The following is a 27,887-nucleotide window of genomic DNA, read 5'->3' as shown; positions in this document are numbered from 1 at the left end:
TTAAGGAAAAAATAACATCATTGCTGAGACATATAATAATAATAATGATGCAAAAGCAGGATTTTACTGTTGTAATGGGTTGAAATGGAGCTCATTTTGAAAGGACTGAAACTAATGATTAGTTAATTGGTTGGTTTTATGTAAAATAATCAGGAAATAATGATAAATAACATAAACTGAACAAATATAATTACACTCAAATATAATTTAACGCCTTAACTCCTGCAATTCCAGACACTTTAAGACATTTTTATTCCTTAAATATCAAAAACTAAATTTAGGACTTTTTAAGGATCCCTGTGTGACCAATATTTTATTACAGGCGTCTCCAACAGTGCGACATGCAATAAATTTACATGAGCGTTGTGTTTTGACACCTTCTACTCAGAAACCTTTTGAAATGACTAGTTTGAGAGAATCACCTCGTTGTACTCCTGCACGTCATCCTTCAGCTCCTCCAGCTCTTCTTTCTCCAGAGTAAACAGCCTCCTCTGCTCCTTCAGCTTTGAGCAGGCATCACTCAACATGTCGATCTCTTCTTTGGTGATCTCCTCTCCCTGGAATATAAGAAAAAACACACACGATTAAGGAGATTTACTCCACATGATTTAAGATGCCAGACTAAATATAAAAAAAGACTTGACTCACTATGTTTTAGATACAGAACGATGAATACATAACCGTTAGGTCATATTTTCCCCCCTCTGAAATGAACGTATAATATTATACACTCTACTTACTTTTTAAAAAGTAGGGTCATAAAATGTGTCTTAGCAAGCGCCACATGTGCATTTAATACTGAATAAACCCACATGAGAGACCAACCCAAACACACAAAATGGGTAAAAAGAGGGGAAGCTGGGGGGGAAGACACTGGGATACTCCACCATTTACCCCAACGACACATTACCACACGACTGAGGCAACTCTGTGGATCTACAGAAGGGCTGTTAGTTAGGAGAGGAAAGGTTCAGTCACTGACGCTGCTTGGAAGGATCGACAAGGAAAGAAAAAAGGGCAGAAGTTGATACAGATGTGAGCCAAACAGAACTTGCAAATTAAGCATTTAGTTCAACCTTTTCAAAGCATCATATGAGTGGGATTTCTCTCTTATGAGGGAGGAAATGCTGTTAAATTTTAAAGTGTAAAGGTCCATATTTTGGCTTAAGTTGTTAAAATATGAATAAAATCAAATATTATTCCACTACTTATAGCTTGTCTTTGATTTATTCGCTTGTAATTTACCTTGTCTGCTTTTCATCCGGCTAAAAAGGGAACACACGAAGCTGACTATGAGCATTTGTGGTTTTGCTCTCACTCCATTTTCCTCTACTCTGCTTTCCAAGCGTGAGTATCTGCTGGCTGATGTCGGCTCCCATCTCGTCATGCACACATAAAACGTTGCATTTCAAGGTAATTTCCTGTCAATTGGATTATGTTCTCACTCCTACTGAACCTCACATCAAAATGGAAACCTTAAAAAGGGTTCAAACTAAACGCCAGAATTATGGGAATTACACAAGTCCTGTTTAACCCACATCTGGATGCTGTGTGTGTGTGTGTGTGTGCTGGGATAAACTGGCGAGGAAGGTGTGAGGATCATTTGGGTGAAGACGTCATTTAAAACCTAACCTGGAAACGCAGGAATATCGGCCACTGTTCAAACTGTGCAGCCGAGAGGATGCAGAGGTAACGAAATGATTGTTAGTAAAGAAAGAGGCCGATTAAAAACTCAGTAAATAAACAAGCAGACAAACAAACATACATGTTCTGTGCTGCTAAAATGTAGATTAAAGCATTAAAGACAGTATAAAAAATAAATCTTTGAGGTATTTTTTGTTTCTATTGCAATATTTCTTAGTTTTAAAGCTTGTGATCAAACTTCATATACCAATAAATCAAAAAAAGACTTGACTAATACCTGAGCTTGATTACATTTCAGAGATCCAAGTAAGAAGAAATACTCAAATTACTTTAAAAACTTGCAAACAACATACACAAGTATAGTTTTATACCATTAACATTTCAAATAAATAACCTTAAGTGCAAAAAAGGCCAACATATCTGATACCACTTTGTTGTGTTAATCATTTTTAAGATACTAACACTTAAAAAAATGCATGTAGCAAAGTCTGAGTGTAAAAAACAGTTTGCAGCATTACACAAAATGTCCGTATAGATCGTATCACCTTGATTCCCTCGATGACAGGAGCCGGGTCTCTCAGTTTCTCAGCGATGTCGACCATCACCGGCTCTGCATCCGCTTTGCCGAGCTTGACTTTCTCTGCTTCCAGCTCCAACTCACTGTCCTGTTAGAAGACAGAGATGGGACGACTGGTCTGAGTAAAAGTAGTGGTTTGGTCCCTCTGACTGATATATTATTATTATGACATCATTAGATTATTAATAGTGAAGCATCAGTGTTAGAGCAGCATGTAAATGTGAGGGGTGGTGAGATGATTAATGGGAGAGGAAAGAAGAAAAAACTAAGTTCTGATACACAAATGTGTTTTCAGTTTTTGGACTTTTTCTCTTATCTTTGATTTTTGCTGAAATATTGGATCATTTGAACATTTATTGAAATGAAAGCATGTGAGAAGTTTAGAGGGAAAAATCACTATTTGGTGGAGCTGTTAACAACTCATAGACATCTGAGATGTGAGCCCGACTACACACTGCTTTACTGGTTTCATCTTTAACAATGTGTTGTATTTTAAAAGCTTGTTATATTATCCATTGTGTCAAATCTTCACCTGAAAAGTAACTAAAGCTGTCAAATAAATGAAGTGGATTAGAAAGTACAACATTTACCTCTGAGATGTAGTGGAGTGGAAGTATGAAGTAGCATCACATGGAAATACTCGAATAAAGTATCTCAGAATTGTACTTAAGTATAGTATTTGAGTGAATGTACTTAGTTGATCTGAGTAGATTTTACATTTTTTCTGTTAGAGTCTTGATATCATGACTTAGACTGGTTGAGTTTTGTGGTTTTACCTTTGTCTTTTTGGGATAGTTTTGGCATGTTTAGTGTTGTGCCATTTTGTATTCTCATTCTTCATTATAGCCACTGTTTCATTCCAAATCAAGCACAATGGACTCATACTTCCCTTTGGCAAAATGAGCTTGTATTTCTCATTCAAAATGTATGTGGAAGGATCTTACCCTTGCAGCCTTCTCTGCAGCGTCAGCCAGCCTCTCCATCTCTCTGTCTTTGTTGTCCTGGCGTATGACGGCCTCCTCCATCAGCGTGGTCTCCAGTTTGGTCTTATTGTCCACTTTAGAGAGCTCCATCTCTGCCACCATTAACTGGGCCTCCTTCGTCTGTATGAGAGAGAGAGAGAGAGAGAGAGAGAGAGAGGAGCAGAGTAAGGCAGCGAAGTAAGACAATAACACCTTCAAGCACCAAATACGCTTCAACTAATCCTGGTTTAATTTTACTCTTAAATAAAACACTTTATAAACTCTACTAGAGTCATATCCAGCCTGTCAACATACCACCATCTCAGGAAGCGTCTGCAGTGTGGACTTCAGCTGGTCGGCAGGTGACAGTGTGTCGGGCAGGAACATGGCTCGACTCAGCAGCAGCAGAGAGGTGGGGATCTGCTGGTTCAGATGCAGCTCCAGCCACTGCAAACGGGACGGAAACATGACCACAGATTATGACAGATACATGTGTGATATAACAAGACAACATCACAACCATTTGGGTTTCTATAACATCTGTAAATGTGAAGATGAATTGCAGTTTTCAGACGTTGGGGATTCTAAACAATGAGCTGAAACTCGCTGTAAAGCTTCATAAAGTCGATAAATCTCTGTAGAGCAACATCTCATTGTCTCTTACATAATAGAGTGCCATTTGAAACACTGTTATTATTTAAAAATATATTGATTGGGCAACCTTAAGCCATAATAAACTGTCAAGGAAAATCCAATACAAACAATGCACAAAAATGAAATATTAACTAGTATGACTTCTGTAGATGAGGAAAAAGGTATATGTCGGCCAGTAATTTCATGAAAATATCCTCCATCTGTTTTTTCTGTAGGCGTTACCTGGACGAGCTGCTCTCTCAGTCGCTCCTCTGTGACTCCGAGAGATCTCATCCCTCTGACACGACAGGCAGCCTGCACCTCGTTCACATTGAGGCTCTCCACTCCCTCTTCTGCTATCAGCTGCATACACAGAGCACGAAATTCACATTAAAAGGCATACTATGTAGGATTTGCCCCTTAAAAAAACCCATAATATATAGACTCAATCATTAATTACGACAGCTGGAACTGTAAAAAAGACATATTACCACAGAGATTCATACCTTATCATCGGCGCGAATGGCCCTCAGCTTCATGATGAGCTGGAAACGGAGGAAGTTGTTGGTCCCGATGGACTGGAGCTCCAGCAGACGGCAGAGCGCCACCAGCTGAGGTCGGGTCAGGTTGTCCAGAGTCAGCTCATCCTCAAACAGTTTGGAGAACCGGATGATCTGCTCGTTACTGGGACGCTCCCCGGAGTCACGGATCTACACAGATGAACAAGTTATATTATTATGACTTGTAAAAATTATTCTAGATGAGAAAGATTTGTCAGCTTTATGTTTTCTTTTTGTAAAAACCTAAACTAGGATATGACGCTGCAATACATTCCCTTAATTAAAACCCAAATCTCTCTTATTTGACATCATTTTGGTGTCATAGTAGACACTATCATCCATAAAAAGTAATTAACTAAAACGTAACAATGCAAACGATCCATCGTCGTTCCTTGTCCTGCTTCTATCATGTAAGTAAAAGAGACTGTCCTAGTTCACTTCTAATGTTATTTCACCTAATTTTAAATGAACTTTAAATATGTGTTGCCATTTAACTGACTATCATATACTGTCTAAAGTGTGTAATGCAGCTTATTTTGCTGTTCTTCTGAGTAAATTACTAATACACAGTACGTTCTACTAAAATCAACTGACTAGAGAAATGTATTGATTCAGCCACCAGAGGGCAGCACTGAGCGTGTTTTCCCTTCCTCCCTTTCATGCTGCACTGTCTCAATGAACACTGGCACCAACCTTCTGGAAAAAGGTGGAGAACTCCTCCGTCACATTGCCTTGGTCCACTTTGTTACGCAGAGCGATCTCCTCGATGGTATCCTGCAAGAACTTAGCCATCTCCAGCTTGACCCTCAGTTCCTTTTTCAACCTCTCCTCCTGTTACAAAAAATTCAATGTGGTGTAAAAAATATTTCTCTTTTTCATTAAACACAAACAAACAAATTAAAAAAAGATGTTGTTTAGCATATTGTAAAACTGATGTTATAAAATATGTGATGAAATAAAAAAAATATTTATAATCTAGAGTCAAAAGTATCTTTTACAGTGTTTTACACCATACATGATGTCTGTATGTGTCAGTATGAGTTGTTAAAAAAAATCAATACAGTCTAAGTAAAATCAATTTACTGGTAAAAAGTTAAACATAATTGAAGAATTTCATTAGCAATGTTTATTATTATACAGACGTAAACGCTGCGGAAAAACAGGTCAAAGATCCCGCTAGAAGGATTAGACTCAAATAGGATTAACCCTTTTCAAGAGACAGTAGGTCACATGACAGTTTGTGTTATGGATGACGATCATGTTTTACTGAATATGTTCTCACTAAAAACACAATGAGAGATTGCAAGACTGATTTTCATATATTATTATTATTTAAAACATCAATCAAAAAGGATAATTTCACCAAAGTTTACCGTTGTTGAGTCACTGTCTCAAACCACATTGACCCTCAGTGAAGACTTTAAACTACACTACAAATTTGAATCACCACTGCACCATCTAACATAATATTACCTGAAAAATTGATCTGATGCATCTTTATGCGTCTATAATCATGCAGCTTTAGTTCAAATACAAAGCTTCAACTCTGATTACCTTCTTCGACTGAGTCTCGAAGGTGGACGGCAGCATGTTGGGGAAGAGCTTCAAGGCTACGGGAAGCAGGAACTCCATGAAGGGGACAATGATGAACACCAGGAAGGGAAGGAGTCTGAAGACGTCTGCGCACGTTCTGAGGAACTGAGGAGGAAATTTTAGAAACTGTTAGAATAATGCACTTTAAAACAATTAAGGCTGCAATTTGCTGTATTTTTGTTGTGCAATGAACTGATCTACCTACAAGTATTGTGTGTGAATTCAAAGCTTGATATATCTTATTCCTCTGTGCCTTAAACCTCTGTTGTTGTCCAAGAAACTATTAAAAACACCTCAGTGAGCTGCATCGCTGCACTGGGTGACATGTTCCTTCATCATAAAGAGTTTGGGCACGTTAGTTTGCTCAGAAACGGCTCCAAAGACTAATAACTGATCACATTTTCAGTCTCCGGAGAGTAGTTCTGTGTGAGGCAGACACCAGTAAGAATGTGTTGTTGTTTTACGGCTTCACTAACTTGATGTGCTACATATCACAATCTCTTGACTTTGTATTACATTTTAAATTTATCAAAGAACTTTAGTACAAAGTTATATGAAGCACAACAAGCCACAAGCATTCCCGCACATGCTCATTGGCGTCTTCCTTACACAGAACCACTCAGACAGAAAATGTGATCCATGTTATTATTCTTTAGAGCCGTTTCTAAACAAACTAACATGCCCATAACCTTCATGGTGAAAAAACATGTCACACAGTCCAATGATGTGACTCATTGATGTGTTTTTAAAACATTTTTTAGATAACAAAGTAGAGGAATAAGATATATCAGGCTTTGGATTTATGTTTATGTTTATTGTATGTGCTGTTTTTATGTTTATTAACCACAGAATCACACATTTTTGTTGTGCTGCTGTGTAATGACAATAAAGGCATTTAATTGAATTGGATACACACACGAGAATTGCTGACAATATGAAAAAATAGAGAAAATCGACAGCCTTGTCCTTTAAGAACAAAAACTCTTGTGAAGAAATCATTGCAACTGTGGAGATTGATTCTTATTACCTAAGCCAATGTTTACTTCTGTTTGGATTTTAGACAATTAAATGTTTTTTTAGTAGAAAGAGACTTATACTTTGTCCTGTTTTACTTCACTATCATTATGAATAAAGGCCTGATGTTTCGACCACTGTCTTCATCCAAAACAAGCCTAGAACCTAAAAGAGTAGTAGTACTGTAAGTGGTACCAACTACTACCATCTATTTCCACCAGGCTGTAGTTTGTGAAAGTCTCCAGGAGAGAGCAGCAGCGGGTGGAAAAGCCAACAGGGCAACGTGTGAATATGTTAACCTCATCTTCCTTTGTCTCTTGGTACAATCGCCCTGCTCAATCCCACTAATAACAGTTCCAACAGTCAGCACTTTTAACCCCAGTGCCCATACATCCCCAGAGCAACAGAAACCTCCGAACTCATTGGTGTATTATTTTCATGGTTCTATAGACCAAAGTGAACATTCTGCCTGCCTCACAAGGCTCAGAAACTGTCCACTCTGGCCAACAGGAAGCACATTTGTTCAGCGCAGACCTGAACAATCCTCAGAGTATAGAAGTACCAGGCCAACACTGGTCTACTTCATTGTACAGCTGTCCAACTGTGGCTTTCTGACTGTCCTGGGAAACAATCCCCAACCGGCCATCTACAGAGATGGCTCTGGGAGGAGAAGGCCCAAACATGAGTCCTTTCTCTGCCCTTTCCACCTGCATGTCAGTGGACCAGTAGGGTGAAGGATTTAGGCCAGCGCGAGTGAAAAGGCCTTTTGTCCGTCGGCCCATTGACATGTATATCATCTCCCAGAGTTCCACATCAAAGAAGGGAGGAGGGGGTGACAGATTAAAATAGAAGGAGCCTTAAACAGAGGCCTGAGTATTGTACGTGAATATGAAAGGAGGAGATTAAGGAGGCAAGGCCAGTCCAGGTTAGATGAATGGGGTGTAGATGGGTTCAGGACATGCACTCCGAGGGAGTCAGCTGCATTTGAAAAGGTGCAGATGGGGTGCTGGTGTGGGTTTAACGGAGGAAGGGGGGGGTACAGTGGTCATCATCAGTGCTGAGCAGCAGCTATTAGCACCACAGTGAGGCTTATTTCTCTGTGTTGTTGTTTTTTTCCCCAGCACAAACATACTGAGTGCTGTAAATAAAAATGTTCTTTAGAGCATTTGTCAGATAACAGGATTTATACTGTTCTCAAATGACAGATACACCCTGTACTGTAAAAACAACATTGCCACTGGAAAATTGATTATTAGCGATAACATTTTAAATCTTAACTTATCTTACAGTTGGGTGGTTAAGATAAAAAAATATTTCAACATGTCTGCGTGATAGCAAATGCATTGGGAAGCTCGTTAATCATGTTTTATTGGTAATGACTGCTTCGTTGAAATTGCTGTTCACATGACAATAACGTACGCAATAACGTAATGAATTAAAAAAATAACCTCTATGGCTACAGCAACTGAAAAAGGAAACATGTATATTTCAGCTCACCGTTTTACTAGTTTTGTAACACACATTGCATCATACCTTTGCAAACTATGAAAGGTCCCCATTGTGTCTTTTTCAGTGTGCTAGTATGGATTGTGCAACTGCATTGTAACATGACTGTGCACCGATGTGTGAACGAGTAACACCTGCACTACACAATGATATGCAAATTATCTGAGGTGTGAATCCCACCTCTTCAAATGTGACTATTTAGTCTTTAATGATAGTAAATCAAATATCTTTGGGTTATGGACTGTTCATTGGGATGAAAGATGTTAGAGAATGAGACCGTGGGTTTTTAGCAAGATTGACTTTTTTTTAGAGTTATAATTGACAGATTAATCGACAATGAAACTAATTGTTCATTTCACCTCGAATTGATACTTATTCTTTGTCCAGATTTGTCAAGTTCTGGAGTCACATACTTTAATATTTTTATTGAGGCTCTATTTTAGTTTGGTCAAATAAAAAAACAAATTGGGGCTAGCTCAGGTTCACTTTTCTTGTCAACATCAGATGCAGAATCGAAGAAATCAACCTCTTTATTTTAATGTGGTGAGAGATTAGGAAATATGAGTTTCCATTTAAATGTTACTAATTTTGAATGTAGGTTGATTGATGATAATTTGAAGTTTTTAAAAAGATTATTATTGTTATTTTACTTAAATAGCTAAAACGGTAGGTGAATCGACCTCAGCCGAAGCAGGTGTACAGTTTCCACAACTATAGGTCAGCAGAAGCCGTGACAACCACAACAGCAGCTGAACACTTCACACCTCAGAGAGGAGCATTCACAACCTGCCAATCCACTAAGTCTGTACCATCCTGTTCTTTTCAAGGGGACGTGTTGTCCGTGTGACCCGATCTGACCCAATCACCTTTCCTTACATGACACCTGTGTACCAAGAACTGGCATCAGATTACTGCGGTGTACACTGGGCCTCAATCCAGACCGTCTCTTTTAATGTCAGATCAGATTCAGAACAAGGAGTAGATTGTTTCAAAGGGTATCAAACAGCCGTGTCTCAAACATATTTTACGACTTCTTGAGGCAAAATAATGAATTTGAACTTCTGCTTCCACCGTTTTTCACTATAAATTCTTAAAAATTCAAAACTAAACAGTGTTTATTTTGCATGTGGGGTGAATTATTGATTATACAACCTTGTTATTAATTTAGGTTGTCCATCTATCAGTAAATGCAATGATTAAGTCTCTCAGTTAAGTGAATTATACTTGAACACTACTTAATGATTGAATAATTGATGAGAAACTTTTGCTAAGTGCTAGAGCTAAAGGAAGAGGCTTAATGCTTCTGACTATTCTGATCTAACTTAAACAATTTCTTCATATAAACCATCCGCCTATCTCTTATACCCCTACTTAGACCCCTACTAGATATAATCAATTTGTCTTTAGTAACAGACTATAGTATATACCACAGTCCTTTAAAGTAGCTGTAATTAAATGTCTTCTTTAAAAGCCTATTCTTGATCCAGGTGTTTAAACCAACTATAGACCCGTATCTGACCTTCTCTTTTTCTCTAACGGCAATCAGTTTTCATCGTAACAATAATCTATTTGAGAATTTTTCAGTCAGGATTTAGTCTGCGTCATAGCACAGAGAAAGCACTGGTAGAAATTACAAATGACCTACTTGGACACAGGATTTCTCTCTGTACTCTGTATTTAACACCAATGACCATCGCATCCTATTACAGAGACCGGAACATTTAAGTGGCATTAAAGGAACGGCATTGAGCTGGTTGAAGTCCTATCTATCAGTTCGATTTCAGTTTGTTGACGCTAAAGATCAATCTTGCATGCACGCAAAAATTAGGCACGGATTTCCACAAGGTTCAGTGCTTGAGCTGATACTATTCACTTTATAAATGCATTTTATTATTATGAAAACACTCCAAGCGCATGCCTTAAGGACATAAAGATGACCTGAATGACCTGCAATTTTCTGCTATGTAACTTGGACCAAACTTAAGTTATTGTGCTTGGCCCTTAACATCTTAGAAACACATTATCTTGTTATTAATCTGGCCGCCAGCATCACCAATGTAGGGAATATGGGAGTTATCGCAAAAATAAGGCACATCCTGTCTCAAAAAATATGCAGAAAAACGATGCATAACACGCAATCGTTACTTCTATTTCCTTTTCCAACAAGTCTCTAAAGATTCTTGGCTTAGTCCAGACTGCAGCTGCACACATACTGACAAAAACTAGACAAAGACATCATATTTATCCCATTTAAGCTTCCCTGCACTGGCTCCCTGTAAAACCCAGAATCAAATATAAAATCCTTCTCCTCGCATCACTGCACCTCCGCACATGTCCTCACATGTCTTCCAGAGCTCATGGTGCCCTTTTACCCCACAGAAACACTGCTCTCCCATACTGCACGCCTGCTTGTGGTTGTTTGAGTCTCCAAAAGTGGAATGGGGGGGCAGAGCCAACTATCAGGAACTGTCTTCCAGTTTTTCTGATACAGCTTATAGTGAAGGCCAGCACAAACAGGCTTGCTTTGGACCAGCTACTAGTTAGGACTTCCCATGATGATGCACTCTGTCCTCCATCTGTACACATTCATGCCCCATTAATGCATGTTACTAACTTGGCTTCTCCCCCCCCCCCCCCCGAGTTGTGTGCTTTTATAGTCTTGCAGGAGATCTTCAATTGGGGTCCAATTGGCCCACTGATACTACTACTATTACTGGTTATATTTGTCCACTGTTTATTTTTAGCCATTAGTCACTAATATTAGTCATGTTTCTATTATTATTATTGTTGTTATTGATATAAATGTTTCTGCTGTGCTTGTCTGTCTCTCTCTCCTCCTTTTTCTTCCTCTCTCTCTCAACTCAACCGGTCAAAGCAGATGGCCGCCCACCTAGAGCCCAGTTCTGCTTGAGGTTTCTTCTCGTTAAAGGAGGAGTTTTTCCTTTGCTGCCAAATGCTGCTCATGGGGCGAATGTTTGGAACTCTTTAAAATAAAATTAAAGAGTACAATCTGGACCTGAAAGCGCCCTGAGATAACTTCTGTTGTGATTTGGCGCCACATAAATCAAAATGACTTTGACTTCCTAAAGAGCTTAAATCAAGCAGCCCAATCTGCTGAGCGCCCAAGTGAGTAAACACTCAGCCAGAAGCAAGTTTCTATAATCGATCCCATTAGGTTTGAGAAGCTGTGGATTACACAGCGGAGAACAAGATGTCTGGGCAGTCGGCCTCGAATTCTTGCTCAGTCATCCCTGATCTTTTTTTACTCATGCTGGTTTATCCCCGCTGTACACTCTCAGCCAGACTAGAAAAATGTTGGCTTTCTCTAACTGGAAACACAGGCTTACATGTCTGATTTGATTTGATAGTTTACCCACTATTACCTAATATTACTTGTACCATATTTTACTGATCAAAATTTGCCAGTATTTGAATTTAATTTCAAATCTTGTAGTAATTTATTGCAGAAAGACCATGTTGATGGGGAAAAAAAGACGTTTAAAAGACCATTTATCTGTTTTCTGCTAATTGATTCTCAGTGTAATCATGCATGTGTGCGATGTTCTGATTCTGACCTTTAAGAAAAACCTTAACTATTAGTTATATAACCTCTCATTTAATTGACAACATCATCATGAGGTGTGCACACAAACAGAGGTAGAAGACAAAATCGACACAAGGAGTTGTTGTTTTTGTGCTATTGACTGCACAAACCTATCAGTGCATGGAAAAAGTTAAATGAAAACCACTTCATCCCCCCATTAGCTGTTTACCAGTATGTTCTGCAATCTGGTAAGAGATTCTAATAAGACGTAGGTTTGTACAATAAAGGGTGAGGGACAAAATGCCTATTCTAGACAGACCGCCTTGCAAATCTGCATTTACGGCTGATAAATGAATAGTGCAAAAGTGTATCAGGCTCTGTGATCAATAACTGAGACACACATTTAGAGTTTCAGTGCATGTTTCTGACATAGTAACAGCTGATTAAGGCGGCAGATTGATGACTTCAGATGGAAAATCAATTATAATGTTTTTCCAGAGGGATATAAAAATGATTACAACACTTATAAAATGGTACTGACAGTTTCTTATAAGCGAAGCGTTCCCTTTTATGCGCCGCGGGTATTTACTAATATGATTTTCTGCACTAAAGTAAGCCATTATACAGATTAGATGTACAGTATCTAGTTTTATACATGCTAACTTTACTGGTGTAAGGGAGATCTCTTTACTCTTCAACCCGTGCTGCTCGTTGATGGTCTGGAAAACAGATACAAGTATTTTCTCCAAAACTGTAAGAGCTAACTTAGTGTAGTCTGGCTTAGAGTTATTTCCATTTCTCCCTGGAATTTTGTGAGTCATGTTCGTAAACCAGAGCTGCAGGATGTTTATTAACATGTCGAGTGTAATAAATACATTTTTGGTAACATGAGAATGAGGCCACATACACATTTTCCCCTAAAAATGTGTTTTATTGGTTTCCACCATGTTGCTTTTTTCCAAATACTGAAAATGTTTATACATAAGTTAACATGACAGTGTGGCGATGTGTTTTCTCCCTGCATGTTATAAATTTATTGAGCATGTGACATGATCTCAAGAGTATCTACCTCTAAAACAACTACTAAAAAACACACAACTGAAGCAGAGCTGCTCACAGGGCAACACTAGAACATTGTGATTATAATGTAGTGCTGTATTGATGTACATTTAATGACAAAATTATCTAAAAAAACACCAAAAACATGAGTATAATGACATTTAATGAGTAAAGTTTAAAAAAACGTAGCCTCCCTGAAGGCCTCACCTGTCTCCTCTCACGGCGGGACAGCGGGTGTCCGTTCAGCACCCTCCACAGCATTCGCCCAGCAATGGTGGTGTCAATCCACAGCAGCTTGAAGCCGTGGTAGTAGTGCCTAACTTCTTCTATGAACCACTGTCGGACCGTCCGTCGTACAGGCGCGGCGTCCAGCGTTGGGCTGTACACCGGCCCCCCTTCCTCCAGCTTCTTCGACTTGTCCTTTAACGAACGCAGCGACTTCTCCACCTTAGAGTCGTCCCATCGCCTCCTCGAGGTGTGTATCCACCTGACGCCGGGGATGTCCTGACGCCGCGCTCTCGTCCACTGGGACCCCATTGTGATGGCGGGGTACGGGGAAGGGGAGGCCCCCAACACAAAAGCGCAGTAAAGCCGCTGTGACTCCAGGTTCTGGCCGGGGCCCACATTTCCATCTGTCAAGTGGAGTGAAGGGCCGAATGAAGAGATCTGACCCAAGCTGCCCAGTCGGAGCCCATCAAGTCTAAAGAGACAACAAGATGAACAGAAAGCATTTTTTAAAAGTTCAGGTTTGACCCATTTTTACATCTGAGAGCTGTAAAAAATACTTTTTTCTTTTAGCCTGAAATTTGATGACTTCCCCTAATGTGACCCAGAACATACAAAGAAGTTTTTAAATCCTTTTTTGTAGCATGTTTGATCCAAACACTCAAAAATGTTCATTCTTCACATTTAATATAATATGAAATTGTTTTGTTTATTTGTAACTGATGAGGTCTTTATGAATGGTTTAGGGTTCAGAAGTTTTGTATAAAGACTAAAGAGAATTATGAGAGGAAATACTGTGACGGACCAGATTATTAACAGTATGTGAGGGTTAAAATATCAAATATAAAATGTTTAAAATGAGACATAATGACACCTAATAACTACACTAAAGGCAGGACACAACAAAATTATCATAGCTACTTGTTGCAAAATGGTGTATGGTTCTTAAAATGTACAACAGCTCCTCAAATACTGAAATATGTGCCAAGAAAAATATAGAAAACCACCTTAAAACTAGATGTTTCTTCAAGATTCATTAAGTGAAACAGAAGATAGAAAATGTTTAGTATTGTTGTTTGAAAATGACTTCATAGTAGAATTTGAGGCATTCAGTTTTTATATTATGGTTTATATAAGTTTATTTTTTTGCTGCTTCACAAACACATTTAATTGTCTTACTTTTGACTGGAGAGTCTGAGCGCTGTGCAGTTGAAACAGGCACCATCTTGTAGTTTCCCTGAAAGAAAGAGAGAGAGAGAGAGAGAGAGAGAGAGAGAGAGAAAGAGAGAGAGTGAGAGAGAGAGAGAGAGAGTGAGAAAAACAAACAAAACAAAAAACGTGAGCCGCTGTGAACAGATAATAAGCTATTTGACAGACATGGGACACACACACACACACACACACACACACACACACACACACACACACACACACACACACACACACACACACACACACACACACACACACACACACACAATAACACAATCAAGGATTTTATAAACTACTGCTGATGAGCAAATGAACAGATTTTCACACATCAGCTGTGTTAATGCAACTTTATCCCTGGATTTACTGACCTAGCTGTGACCCGAGCACAAGAAGAAAAGAAAAAAAAAAAAAGAGGCCGTGCTTTAAACTGGTTATGCAATCATAGAACAGACTGAGAAGTCACTCCGGTTGGCTTCCTCTATGGTTCATCTGGGAAAACCCAACGAAAGTCTGCTGACAATCTTAGACATACTTTTCTATTCATTTATCATAGTGTGGCTTACTGCTTGGATGAGGCCACCAGAGGATGAGCATTAGAGGAGGAAATGTCTTTATCTCCATGTGGAATAATTAAATAAAGACTAGTAATACGATAGCGTACTTTCCGCTCTTTTTTTTGTAATTACTGCTACCAAGAAACAGCTGCATGGATGTATGGCTGTACATGTACTAGTACTGATGAACTGCATTTAAATCTTATAAGGCAAAAGACTTACTGTTAATATTCTGACTCATAATTAGTCTCTACACCAATTCACATTCCTATATTCCCCATCAGTCATTAATAGATACTTGATTAATCAAAAATAATAATAAAAATAATTCATAATCACTATTTTATGGTCCAGTTGAACATTTAGTAGAATATGATGAATATAACAACATGTTTAAATGCTGATTTTTGGATATGTTTAAATAAAAATATGTATCAGCTGCACAAAAATTTAAAAAAAGTGATGCATTTTATTTACATTTTTGTATACTGTGGGTCACATTAGGAAAAGTCTGGATAAAAGAAATGTGTATATAGTCTATTTACAGCTTGCAAATGTAAAAAAAAACAGGTTGGATTTGACACTGAGCAGCATGTAAGGGTTAAGATACTCATTTTAAAGATCAGTCTGTAGTTTCTCTTTGCTTTTTTCCAGTATTCTTTAACTTATTTCTACGTCTTTCCTTCTTTAAACTGACAACCACCAAACAAATGAAGTGTATTATTCTTCCGTTAATAACTTCACACAGCTCTATCTTGAAGGGCAGGATATTCACACCCTGTCTGTGTCTGTGAGGCCTGCAGAGGGGCTCCCAAACTCCCAGAAGAGGCGGCTTGTCAGTGTGACGCGCTCGCTCAGGGAAGGCGGAGTGGTGAGACACTTTCAACCAATCGCCTCCGAGCACAGATGTCCCGGCCACGCCTCTCCTCTGAGCTCTCACATGGCCGGCTGGAGCGAATCCAGCAAGGCCTGGTTAGAACATGACATGCTGTGGCTGCGGGCCAGGAGGACTGAGGCCAGGAGTTTACTGGAACAGTGTCACCTTTGTGGCTGAGCGGCCCGGCTAACGTGGCTGGTTACAAACGACGCAGAAAGAAAAGCCTGGAAATACAGTCGATTACCTAACCTGACAACCTTTAGCTGGGCAGCACCTCTGTGGTTTTTTACCTCCCCTCCTCCCTCCTGAGGTTTTCACAGTTTTAGTTTCACATGTAAGCTTCTTTCAGTGCATGATAAGTTCAAGTAAATAATTTCTGAATTCTGATTGAACAGCTATTATCTATAAATCAGAGTACACTGATAATGTATTTAATGCATCTGTTCCTCCATTAAGATGTCTGTGAGCATGCTTTCCCTTCAAATAACACAACTGTATGAAATAATACTATATCACACACTATAATGAAGATATGTGGCACATATAAGAATAAATAGTTTCCCCTAATTTGTAATTTATGACACTAAGTTAATATATAAAAGCTATACTGTAGTAGGCACTCACTACACTAGACTTGCTTTTTCTTTTTTAGCCGCATGTGTCTTATTTTTATCTGGTTGTCATGGTTTTTAATTTGTATTTAAAGCACTTAAAAATGGAGTGGCACCAGTAATCTCATTATATGCAAAATATAATCATGACAATAACTATTCCATTGTATTCTATTCTTTACAGTCTTGAATACCATAATCTACTTTGTTGGCATTAATACTTAAACCTTTACAATTCTGGACATTTCTTTTAATAGATTAACTGAACTTTCCTTTCCTAACACTTTTATTTTCACTTTCTCTGTGGTGTAACAGCAATAGCAGAGCCGAGTACAACCGAGATGAGCTTGGGGCCCTTGCATAAAACCAGAAGTAAAACCTCAAAATTATTCCGGTAAGCAAGAAGCTTTTCGGATACTAAGAGACCAAACCAAAGCAAAGTCTGTACACACTAGTAATAATAAACCTCTCTGTGTGAGGTCAATAAACAATCTTGATATGGATCCCTGTGATTATGGATGTAATTGTGTGTCATTGTGGTTCAGACACACTGATTCTAACATTTTACAGCTGAGCCTTGATTTAGTCTCCATCTTCTCTTATCAATCTAAAAATCTACCGTTACAAGTCTTTGCTCTACTTTTACCTGCAGCAGCTAACTCGTGTGTGCAGATGTTGTAGTTGCAGTTTCTTTGACATGCTCGCATAAAGAGGTTGATTAAGAACATATATCGGTCAATGATGAGGGTTTTTTTGTGTCCATGTGGTTTAGTCAAATTTAAAAGGAGTTAAAATGTGAAAATAAACGTATGAATAACTTGCTCACATTCTTTTTTTGTGGACCCAGCATCAAATTTCTGCTTTTAATCCATTTTGAGAGAATATATTAGAGGATTATGGTAAAAATGTCTAAGTGGTGTAACCATAAAAACTTTGTACCAAATAATTCAACTTGCTTAAAAACACTAAATTGTCAATAAAAACACCATATCAACTAGTTTGGCATGATCTTACATTATAACTTTTATATTAAATAAAGGTAATGGAATACAATTGTTCTAAATATTACATTCCATCTGGTAACCATGGAGATCAGGGAACATTTACATTGTTTTAAATGAAGTCATTATTAGTATAAGTCCACTTAAATACACTGTAGGTGGATAAAATATTTAATATTTATCATTCTTTTGTGGTTACACCATTTGACATTTTCAGGAGCATTCAGTCTTACTTTTGGTTTAAAAAAACACCAAAAGAAGAGGACAGTTGGTATATAGGGCTGTATACCTCCCACGACATTTACATTAGAAATGTAGCGTCACTATGTGAGTGTTTACCTCCCTGCCGTGTTTATACCCACGCTGACGTCTCGTAAACAAACCAGAGCTTGCAAACAGAAGTGACACTAGCCTTAAATATAACCTTGTTTATAGGACAGACTGTATTAAGTCCAGACTGTACGTCGTTACGCTCGGCTTTCAGAGTATGCAGCTGTCAAATGTCGAGCATCTCCGTTTAACAGCGCCTTTAAAAATATGATGTTTTTGGGTCGACTTCCTGTCAGATTACGCTCTGCTGTCTCCGTCCACTTGAGAGCTACAACTGAGTCTCACATTTTGAGGTGCCTCAGTGTGTGTGTGTGAGTTTGAATGACACTCGTGAGCACCCTAAATAAATAAATAGCTCCCACCGTGCTTTTTGGAGATCCCCCTCCCCCCTCCCCCCCACTAATGCTGCACTCACTGACATCATACACGTGCATGCTCATGTTCTCACCACTGAAACTTTCTCCCATGTAGCTTATTCATGCCGTGTGTGTGATAACGCTCTTATCTTTACTACTTCTGACCTTACGACCCCTGCCTGACGAAAGCTACCTGCATAAAAAAAAGGGAAAACTGAACTCTGGTCAATGTTCAGCAGCCACAGCGGAACTGACGACTCATTACGTAACTCTCATTCACTATTACTGTGTAACTGAAGATGAAGATTTATTCATAAGAGGTTGATTGTTACACTTGGCTCATTATTTTCAGTTATAATCATCAATAACTCAATGAAATCAGAGGGGAAATTACCCTTTTTTTTAAAAAATACTGACTTAATGCATTTCTGCAAGCTAATCATTTATCCTAAAAGTCAATTCAGTTCAGATGTTTGTCGACCTACAAAAGAAGTAAATTTTTTGCACCAAGGCAGCATAAAAAGATTAAAATATGACACATGAAGATAACACAAACACAATACAATTAAAGACATAAAAAGTGCTCCTACTATGCACACAATTAAGAGTAAAACAAAGCATGAAAACAGTCACATTTAGAGTTAAAGTAATAAACGACTGCTTGTTATTACTGTCCAAAGTGATATTCACAAATCAAGATATGATTTTTCTTATAAAGGAGCTTATTATTATTATTATTTAAACTCTCATCCAGACTATCAGCTAATGTCCAGCTTGAACCACACACATCATAATCATCAATAACTCCTTTTAAAATGCTGACTAAATGCATTTCTGCAAGCTAATCATTTATCCTAAAAGTCAGTTCAGTTCAGATCTTTGTCACCTCCCACAAAAGAAGTTTATCTTTGCAGCAAGAATATGAAACATTAACAGAAGACAATTAAAGACATTAAAAGTGCTCCTACTATGCACACAATTAAGAGTAAAACAAAGCATGAAAACAGTCACATTTAGAGTTAAAGTAAGAAATGACTGCTTGTTATTGCTGTCTAAAGGGATGTTCACAAATCAACATATTATTGCTCTTATAAGAAGCTTTTTATTATTATGTTTAAGCTCTCAGCTAATGTCCAGGTTGAACCACACACAAGGGGAAAATGAGCCTAAGCCGGTCTCAGGTGGAGTTATAAGAGGCACTGACCTTTCCTCGTTGGAAGTCCTGCAATTTGTCTGATAATCTGGGCCTAAAGCCAAGAATCCAATCTCAGTCATGCACCGCAGACAGACAAATCCCCTGTATGACCCCCCACTCATCTATTTATAAAGCCTCAATGTACCAACTACACATACACACATTATTTATTACTTCTGTATTCTCTTCAGTGTCTTCACTTCTACTTGTTGACACTTGTGATAAAGTCTATGAATTAAAACAGGAGAAAGTGCAGAGACGTCTCATCTTAATGTCTCATAGTTATATAACAGCTATCCTGCAATTCATGCTTATCAGAAATGTGCGGCTGTGAGATTTCACCACACTCTGGTATGACTGACGGCCAGTTCAAGACCAGTCAGTCCAGTAGGGAGAAACATCTGAATAAATAAAACATGAGGGAAATCCTCTAAAAAGATCAGGAAGCATGAATCTTCTTCTTTTTGTTAGATGTTAGTTCTTTTTAAGTTTAGCATCTTTGTTTTCTTTCTCTCTTTCTATTTTTCTTTACTGTATGTTTTAATGTTTTCTGATATTTTGTTTTTATGTAAAGCACATTGAGTTGCCCCTGTGTAAGAAATTCACTACATAAATAAAGCTGCGTTGCCTTCTTTATCACAGTGTGGCTTTACAGTGATAAAGTCTAGACCAACTCTATTTGGCTATTTTAATGTATTAAATACTTAACCCTTCCATATTGTTAACATTTAAGAGCTGTAAAAACAGCCTATACACATTTCTGCTAGGGTGTACTTTGTCTAATGTGACCCAGAACATACAAAAAAGGAAATAAAGTGCAGCTGATACACATTTTTCTATAAGCAATTGTCCAAATTTGACCTGTATTTATTACAAAAAGTTCAGAAATCCCCATTCAGACATGTTACTAAATACTTTATATTCTATAAAATGTTCTCCTGGACTATAAAATAGTGATTGTGAATGTCTTTTTTCCATAAATTAACAGAATACTCTTTATTGAGGATTAATCAACCATTAATTAATGACTGATGGGGAGTTTATGAATGTGAATTGGTGCAGAGACTTATTATGAGTTCAGAATATGAACAGTATGATCTTTAAAAAACAATACTGCCATAAAACAGTCGTGCTCAATGATTCATAAACACAATGGTTTTACACTTACAGAGATAATAAATATACAGTTAACATAGTATGAAGAGAAAAGAGGCAAAATCTTTGATATATGACACATTTATATTATTATATTTGTTCATCGGGGGCTAAAGAAATGTTGTCAATGCTGATTTTTAACACCAAATATTCTTCTGGTAACAAGTGAAGGTTGTTTTTCTTCTTTATCATATAAAAAAGAATAACTGTTTTTTTTTTGCTGCTGGTCAGACTAAATATACCAAATGTTTGATACTTGAGGCTCTGACACTGACTTGTGCAGATTAGAGCTGCAGCGATTAGTCAATTAATCGATCGGTTGTTCAGTACAAAAATAATCAGCAACTGCTTTGGATTGCTGATCAGGCAAAATAAGACATCTGAAGACATCACCTTTGACTCTGCTATAATATAACATGCATATTTTGTTTTATAGACAAAATGTTTAATTGCTTAACTGAGAAAATAATCAGCAGATTAGTAGTCTTTAGTTGAAGCAATAGTGCAAATAAAGTTACCTTTGTGTTAAAGCTGCAACAATTCATTGATTAGTTGCCAACTTTTAAATGAATCCCTAACTATTTTGATACTTAATTGATCGCTTTGAGTCATTTTTAGGAGGGAAATTTCCATATTCTCTGGTTGCAACTTCTTAAATGTTAATATTATCTTGTTTCTTTAATCCTCAATGACGATAAACTAAATATATTTGAGTTGTGTTGACAAAACAAGACATTTAAAGACGTCAATGTGGGTTCTGGGAAACAGTTATCGCATTGTTTTTTTTTATCATTTCTGACATTTTACAGACCGAACAACTCCACAAAATAAACAACAGATTAACTGATAATGAAAATAATAGTTACTGGCAGCCCTACTGTGTGGATTGTCTCTACCTGATCAGGGATCACTGATGGAAATTAACCAGTAACCTAAATCTGGTACAAAACATCTCTTCTCTTTGTATAACATTCATGTTTTCTGTACCAAGTCATTGACAAATAAATGTAATAAAACTGACAATAATGATCTAATGTTGATGTTATAGGAGATATATATATACTGTATATTACATCAAATGTTACTGGCAGCCCTAGATTGGAAAAGCACAGGTTTCCACAGCTCTGCATCTGCAACATCACCATTGCATGTTCTGTTTCAGTGGCTCAACATTTCACCTCCTTATCCAACCAACAGCAACAACAAATAGACACAGGAGATAAAACAAGGCTGAAATCAGCACAACACAGGACCAAAACATAGCTCATATCGCACATTTTCCCACCATACATCATAGATATGAAATGAAACTGAAAGATCTGGTTAAGTTAGAGATATTACTAGTTATGTACAGGGCAGAAAAAACAACATAAAACAGAGTAATGCCAGAAACTGTACAATAGTTGTTTGCTTCTAGCTCTGAGGATGACAACCAAAGAAGGAAATGAAACTTTAAGCATCAGTGCGAGCCGTCAAACTGTGAAATTCTCTAGAGAACGAATGATTTAAAAAAGAAAAACAATGAAAGAATAATGAGACTGTATGAAGTTGACAGGTAATGTTTTTTCTTAGTTTATGGTGAATTATTGTGTACTGTAAGTAATGGCTTTTAAATAACTGACCTGAACTGACAAACCATCTATTTATATTGTTTACATAAAGTCACTGGCCTTAACAGCCCTGCTTTAAATTCGACATTTTTCAAGTTTATACATTTTCAGTTGTTGTTGACATTGTTAAAAAAGGTGATCATTCTACTTTATGTTTATTATTGAGGTTGTACTGAGTGATGGTGGTGCATTAGGGGCATTACTGTATATTGACTGGTGTTCCTCATATTCTGCCCTTATCATGTATGTAAAAGGAGATCGACAAAATATTAGGAACACCACTCAATACAATGCACCTTAATACACCACCATCACCCACTACGACCTCAGTAATAAACATAAATGTAGAATTTAAAGCAGAGCTGTTGTATTGGATTGAATTAAATTGCAAGATTTAGTGTATATTTTGAGTAAAGTGGCAGGAAATATAAGATTGTCTTCTCCCTGCTCCTTTTGACTTGTGATTTGATCATGAATCTCTCTTTCTCTCTGGAGCTGAGCTAAACCAATAAAATGAAAGGGATATCATGTGGATGCTGGTGAAAAAAGGAAAAACACATCAGAGGAGCCTGTCTGCCATAGCAACGAGCATCCTCTCAAGCTGCAGTGGAAAGAGGGGGGCGCTAGCCAGTCACCAGCAGCAACCAGGCTGTCCTCAAATAACCCGAATCCAAAAAAACATAATGTGTGTGTATAGCTGCTTGTTTATTTCTGCTTGGCGGCAAGGTGCGGCGCCTCCACACTTAATAACACCTATGCACATTTTTCCACACAACACAGCTTTAACAATAGGGTTAGTTACTCATTAGTAGATTAAAATAATGACTGACAGACTGTTTGAAGTTATTTACTGATACCCTGTCACCTTGAGCTCAATGCAAACGTGCAAACTACACCAGCACCAACTGCGTATATGAAAAAAAAAACCACTCCTCTATATGCTTTGTTTAGTCTCCATGAATAATAATAATAAACAAAACAAGTTTTAAAAAAGAAATAGAATTAAAACAATGTATTTCTTACCTTTACCTTTCTGGAAATCTTTCTTTAGAGTCCGGGATGTTTTCATCAAAGGTGCCCGAGTCCTGGTAAACAGGATTAACGCCATGTGGAGGCTTTTTCTGCTTTTAACACAACACTGTTAACTTAACTACGAGCTAGGCTAGGCTAGCAGCTTAAGCTAGCCACTGTTTGTTTTTTTCAAACTGTATAAACGAAAAGGGGTAAAACTAACAGCATACGTACATGAATACCAAAGAAATAAATCGCTCTACCCTTTTGTACACGCTAACACGAAAATATAAGTGTCCATAGGCAGGTTTAGCTCCATGTCATGCCCTTCCTCTCTGCGTGGATGACAGCTAGCCGGGCCGGGCTCCCGAGTGACGTCAATCTACTGTATGTGTTAGTTAGTTAAGCAGACGGTGACGTCAAGCTCACAGCTTCCGGCGTGCTGTTTTTAAAAATAAAAGCACGAAAAAAATTCCAAGAGTTCCAAGGGCTTTTATTGTCACGTGAAGAGCAACACAACAGATGGTAATGTATTTATTTCACATACTGCACACAGGAGCATTTGCCTTCTCTAGAAATGTAACTTTGTATAAGATTCTGTGTAGTAATTGTCTTTGTACTGTATTAAGATAAGATAAACTTTTATTTATCCCACAGTGGGGAAAATTCACAGCTAAAGGAGCTAAAAAAAGATAGGGATATGAGAAAAACAATTAAAAAAAACATATGTATACAACAACAATAAAATTGAAAACTGAAAAAGGACCTTAAAGTGCAGGAATGCACATCACAAAGCAAAAAAATAGCGATTGTAGTGCAGCATTGTACAGACTGCAGTGGGAATGAAGGACCTGCAGAAGCGCTCCTTCTTACACTTGGGGTGTATGAGTGTGTCGCTGAAGGAGCTGCTTAAAGCCCTCACAGTCTGATGCAGAGGTTGGGAGGTGTTGTCCATGATGGTGGACAGATTGACCAATCAATCAAACTTTATTTGTATAGCACTTTTCATACATTGCGATGCAACACAACGTGCTTTACAATTTCAGAAAAAACAAACAAACAAATAAACTAAGAGAAATCACATATATACATTACATTGGACATTGGTGTACTGATGTGGTATTGCACATGAGTGATGGGTGATAAATACTTGTCTAGTAGGGAAGAGAGTGAGTGTGTTTGGTGAGGTGGTGAGTAAGTGTACTGTATAGCAGAGGAAGAAAGACAGAGCAAGAGAGATCCCACAACTTTAGCCTATTAGACCGTAATATATATTTTTCACAAATGGGTGGCATATGTATGATTATGTTATATGTTTGATTTGTTTGAGCTTGATGTTCCATGCCCTCTTTAAAACATTCACAGGACTGTCAATCTGAAAAGTAACTTGGTATTAAACAACTTGATACTGCTGGCAAAAAAACCCAAAAACAAAAATGTACCTGAATATGAATGGAAGGAAAACTAAAAAACCTGTTTTCTATTTTTAAAGGGGACCTTGTGGACAATGAGGCAATAAAACATGCAATGTCTTGTTTAAGCGCTTCTGAATAGCGGAAAATATTTGATGACGTCTAAAAACCCTACCCTTCTTTTTTTTAATGCACTATTTACTTTATTCTCTCTGGTTTTGATAAGTGCTATACAAATAAAATCAACTTTTATTATTAAATGGGCAGGGCAGCTATCAATTACTGCACATTATGGATTTTGCTTTTCTTTATGATTGTGTGTTTATAGTTTTAAAACAATTATTTGAATGTCTGATTTGCAGCATTCCTTTGTTGTGTTGATTTGTATAATTGTTACATTAAATTGAACACAACCATTATCTCTACAATTAACCTAATCAAAGCCAGTGCAATGAGAAACTCTGCAGACCTAATCTCATGACTATATCATTCTCTCAAGGAAGACCTCTATTTTGAAAAGCAACAGCAAACCTTTGCTGGGAAGCTTATTTTACACCCCCTACCTTCCTCTGTAGGTACTACAGGCTTATATTTGAATTACAGTATGTATAAGGAACAAGGAAGTATCAAGGTCTGCAGAAAGAGCTATCAGTCTATTTGGTCAATCTGCATTTTCACTTAACGTATGTAGTCTGGTTTTTGCAATATTTGATGACTTTATAGATCAAAGCTGATACTGAGATTATCAGCCTATCGTAAAACGTAAAATTGTTCAATAAACCTGGTGCACAATAACGTAAGGCCTCTGGTAATTTTGGACAAGAATCAGAGGCCGCCATATCCTCCAGAACACTGCAAGCAATTCCTGAAGGATAAACAGCACAAATGTACACCACACGAACCAAAATCCAGATTTCTACTGAAAGTTCCTTTACCTTAGGCCAGGTAAATACACATATTTGCAGTTGTCTAATATGAAACTGTCTGGACTGAATTCTAGTTTAGCAGAGGCTGTTGTTACTGACTGGGCTGCAGAGGTGGAAGATGTATTACTGTATAGCAATGCACGTATATACGTTTAATCAGCTTGTAGTTAAAAGTAGTGGTTTGGTTGCTCTGGCTGAAAAATTTAGTGGAGCTGTTAACAACTCAACATCTGAATTGTGATCCTAACTACACTGCTGTATAAATATATATGTGGTGGAGCAGAAAGTACAATATTTCCCTCGGAAATGTAGTGGAGTGGAAGTATAAAGTTGCAGAATATGAAAATACTCAAACAAAGTAAAAGCACCTCAAAACAAATACTTAAGTACAGTACTTGAGTAAATGTACTTGGTTACTTTCTACCACTGGATTTAAAGATCCCTTTTTATTGTTACATTGACTAAATGTATTTGTTTCTTACAACAATATAAATGGGCTGTACGTCATATATCATCTAACCTACTCTCATTTCATTTAAATGAACATTTTGTTTTCCCATATGAATCCCTTTCCCCTTATAATGTCAAAGTCATAGTGGAAATACACATTGGATTGAATGCAGCCGGCCTTTTCATTATCAGGATAAAGCTTAGTAGACTTATTTTCAAAAAATGAGGACATGCAAAAGTTGCAAAACTTGCAACTTTGTGGTGAGTACATTCATTCAAGTACTTGCACTTTCCTCAAGTATTTTCATTTTGATGCAACAATACTACAACACCACTACATTTCAGAGGGAAATATTGTTCTTTGTACTCCACTAGATTTATTTGACAGCTTTAGTTACTTTTCAGATAAATAATTGAGACAATAGATCATGTAACAAGCTTTTAAAATACAACACATAGTTAAAGATGAAACCAGTGGTTTACTGACCCTTCTGAGGGGCCCCACCCCTAGGTTGGGAACCACTGGACTAAACTAGCTAACCGTATATAAAGTAGTGTAAACTAGCTCCACCTCCAGCAGCTCCAACAGTAACATGCTGCTCTAACACTGATGCTTCACTATTAATAATCTAATGATGTCATAATAATAATATATCAGTCAGAGGACCAAACCACTACTTTTACTGTAATACTGCATACTACATCACTCATGATACTGCAGTACTTTTACTGTAATACTGCATACTACATCCCTCATGATACTGCAGTACTTTTACTGTAATACTGCATACTACATCCCTCATAATACTGCAGTACTTTAACTGTAATACTGCATACTACATCGCTCATAATACTGCAGTACTTTTACTGTAATACTGCATACTACATCGCTCATAATACTGCAGTACTTTTACTGTAATACTGCATACTACATCACTCATAATACTTATGTACTTTTACTGTAATACTGCATACTACATCACTCATAATACTTATGTACTTTTACTGTAATACTGCATACTACATCACTCATAATACTTATGTACTTTTACTGTAATACTGCATACTACATCACTCATAATACTTATGTACTTTTACTGTAATACTGCATACTACAGCACTCATAATACTGCAGTACTTTTACTGTAATACTGCATACTACATCACTCATAATACTTATGTACTTTTACTGTAATACTGCATACTACATCACTCATAATACTGCAGTACTTTTACTGTAATACTGCATACTACATCACTCATAATACTGCAGTACGTTTACTGTAGTACTTTAACTACATCAAGCTCATAATACTTATACTTTAAATAGATCAAGCTCATAATGTACTTTTACTGTAATCCTCGAACTACATCAGGCTGATCATATTTATACTTTTCATGCAGGACTATTACTTATTATTTTATTTTTTACATTGCTGTATTTGGTACATTTCTAGTGCCTGCACACTTCTTTCACCACTGTGTGAATATAAACTGTGCTTGAATGAATGATATGAAAACACACACACACACACACACACACACACACACACACACACACACACACACACACACACACACACACACACACACACACACACACACACACACACACACACACACGGGGTCAGCTACTTCCTACGGTTGGTTTTTTGAAAGGACCGGTTGGATCCTCTCTCTGCTCCCGACCAATCGGAAGTCAGTATTTTTCGCGCTGGTTGGCCTCAGAGTTTGAGTTTACCCGCAAGCTCTCGACTCGACTTGAATGAAACCCTTTCGCTTTTGCGGGATGATTACCGGTATTTTTCACCTTTAACGACGGAGAGGAGATCCCAACAGGTAACCACATAGTACCCGTCTTTCATGTTAT

At 37.6% G+C, this 27,887-nt stretch overlaps 1 protein-coding gene across 3 annotated transcripts in view; it reads right to left on the bottom strand.

The window, feature by feature from the left end:
• letm1 (leucine zipper-EF-hand containing transmembrane protein 1) overlaps positions 1 to 23,573 on the bottom strand; it is a 28,694-nt gene extending 5,121 nt beyond the window's left edge. For 2 of the 3 annotated variants that reach the window (XM_062440431.1, XM_062440433.1), the window contains exons 1-12: positions 23,464 to 23,573; positions 23,242 to 23,339; positions 14,497 to 14,554; positions 13,300 to 13,792; positions 5,931 to 6,074; positions 5,070 to 5,207; positions 4,323 to 4,526; positions 4,060 to 4,179; positions 3,499 to 3,630; positions 3,166 to 3,324; positions 2,190 to 2,309; positions 423 to 557 (exon numbers count right to left, since the gene is read on the bottom strand). In XM_062440431.1, coding sequence (XP_062296415.1) covers positions 423 to 557; positions 2,190 to 2,309; positions 3,166 to 3,324; positions 3,499 to 3,630; positions 4,060 to 4,179; positions 4,323 to 4,526; positions 5,070 to 5,207; positions 5,931 to 6,074; positions 13,300 to 13,792; positions 14,497 to 14,554; positions 23,242 to 23,326 — 1,788 coding nt within the window. In that variant the 5' untranslated portion in view covers positions 23,327 to 23,339; positions 23,464 to 23,573. The remainder of the gene's footprint in view (positions 1 to 422; positions 558 to 2,189; positions 2,310 to 3,165; positions 3,325 to 3,498; positions 3,631 to 4,059; positions 4,180 to 4,322; positions 4,527 to 5,069; positions 5,208 to 5,930; positions 6,075 to 13,299; positions 13,793 to 14,496; positions 14,555 to 23,241; positions 23,340 to 23,463) is intronic. The other variant, XM_062440432.1, reaches the window with a different exon arrangement.
• Between the last annotated feature and the right edge of the window lie 4,314 nt (positions 23,574 to 27,887).

This window comes from Scomber scombrus, chromosome 19 (assembly GCF_963691925.1).
Source record: "Scomber scombrus chromosome 19, fScoSco1.1, whole genome shotgun sequence".
Lineage (NCBI taxonomy): Eukaryota > Metazoa > Chordata > Actinopteri > Scombriformes > Scombridae > Scomber > Scomber scombrus.
The sequence above is the reverse complement of the archived record's forward strand: the minus strand, read 5'-3'. Positions and strand labels throughout refer to the sequence as shown.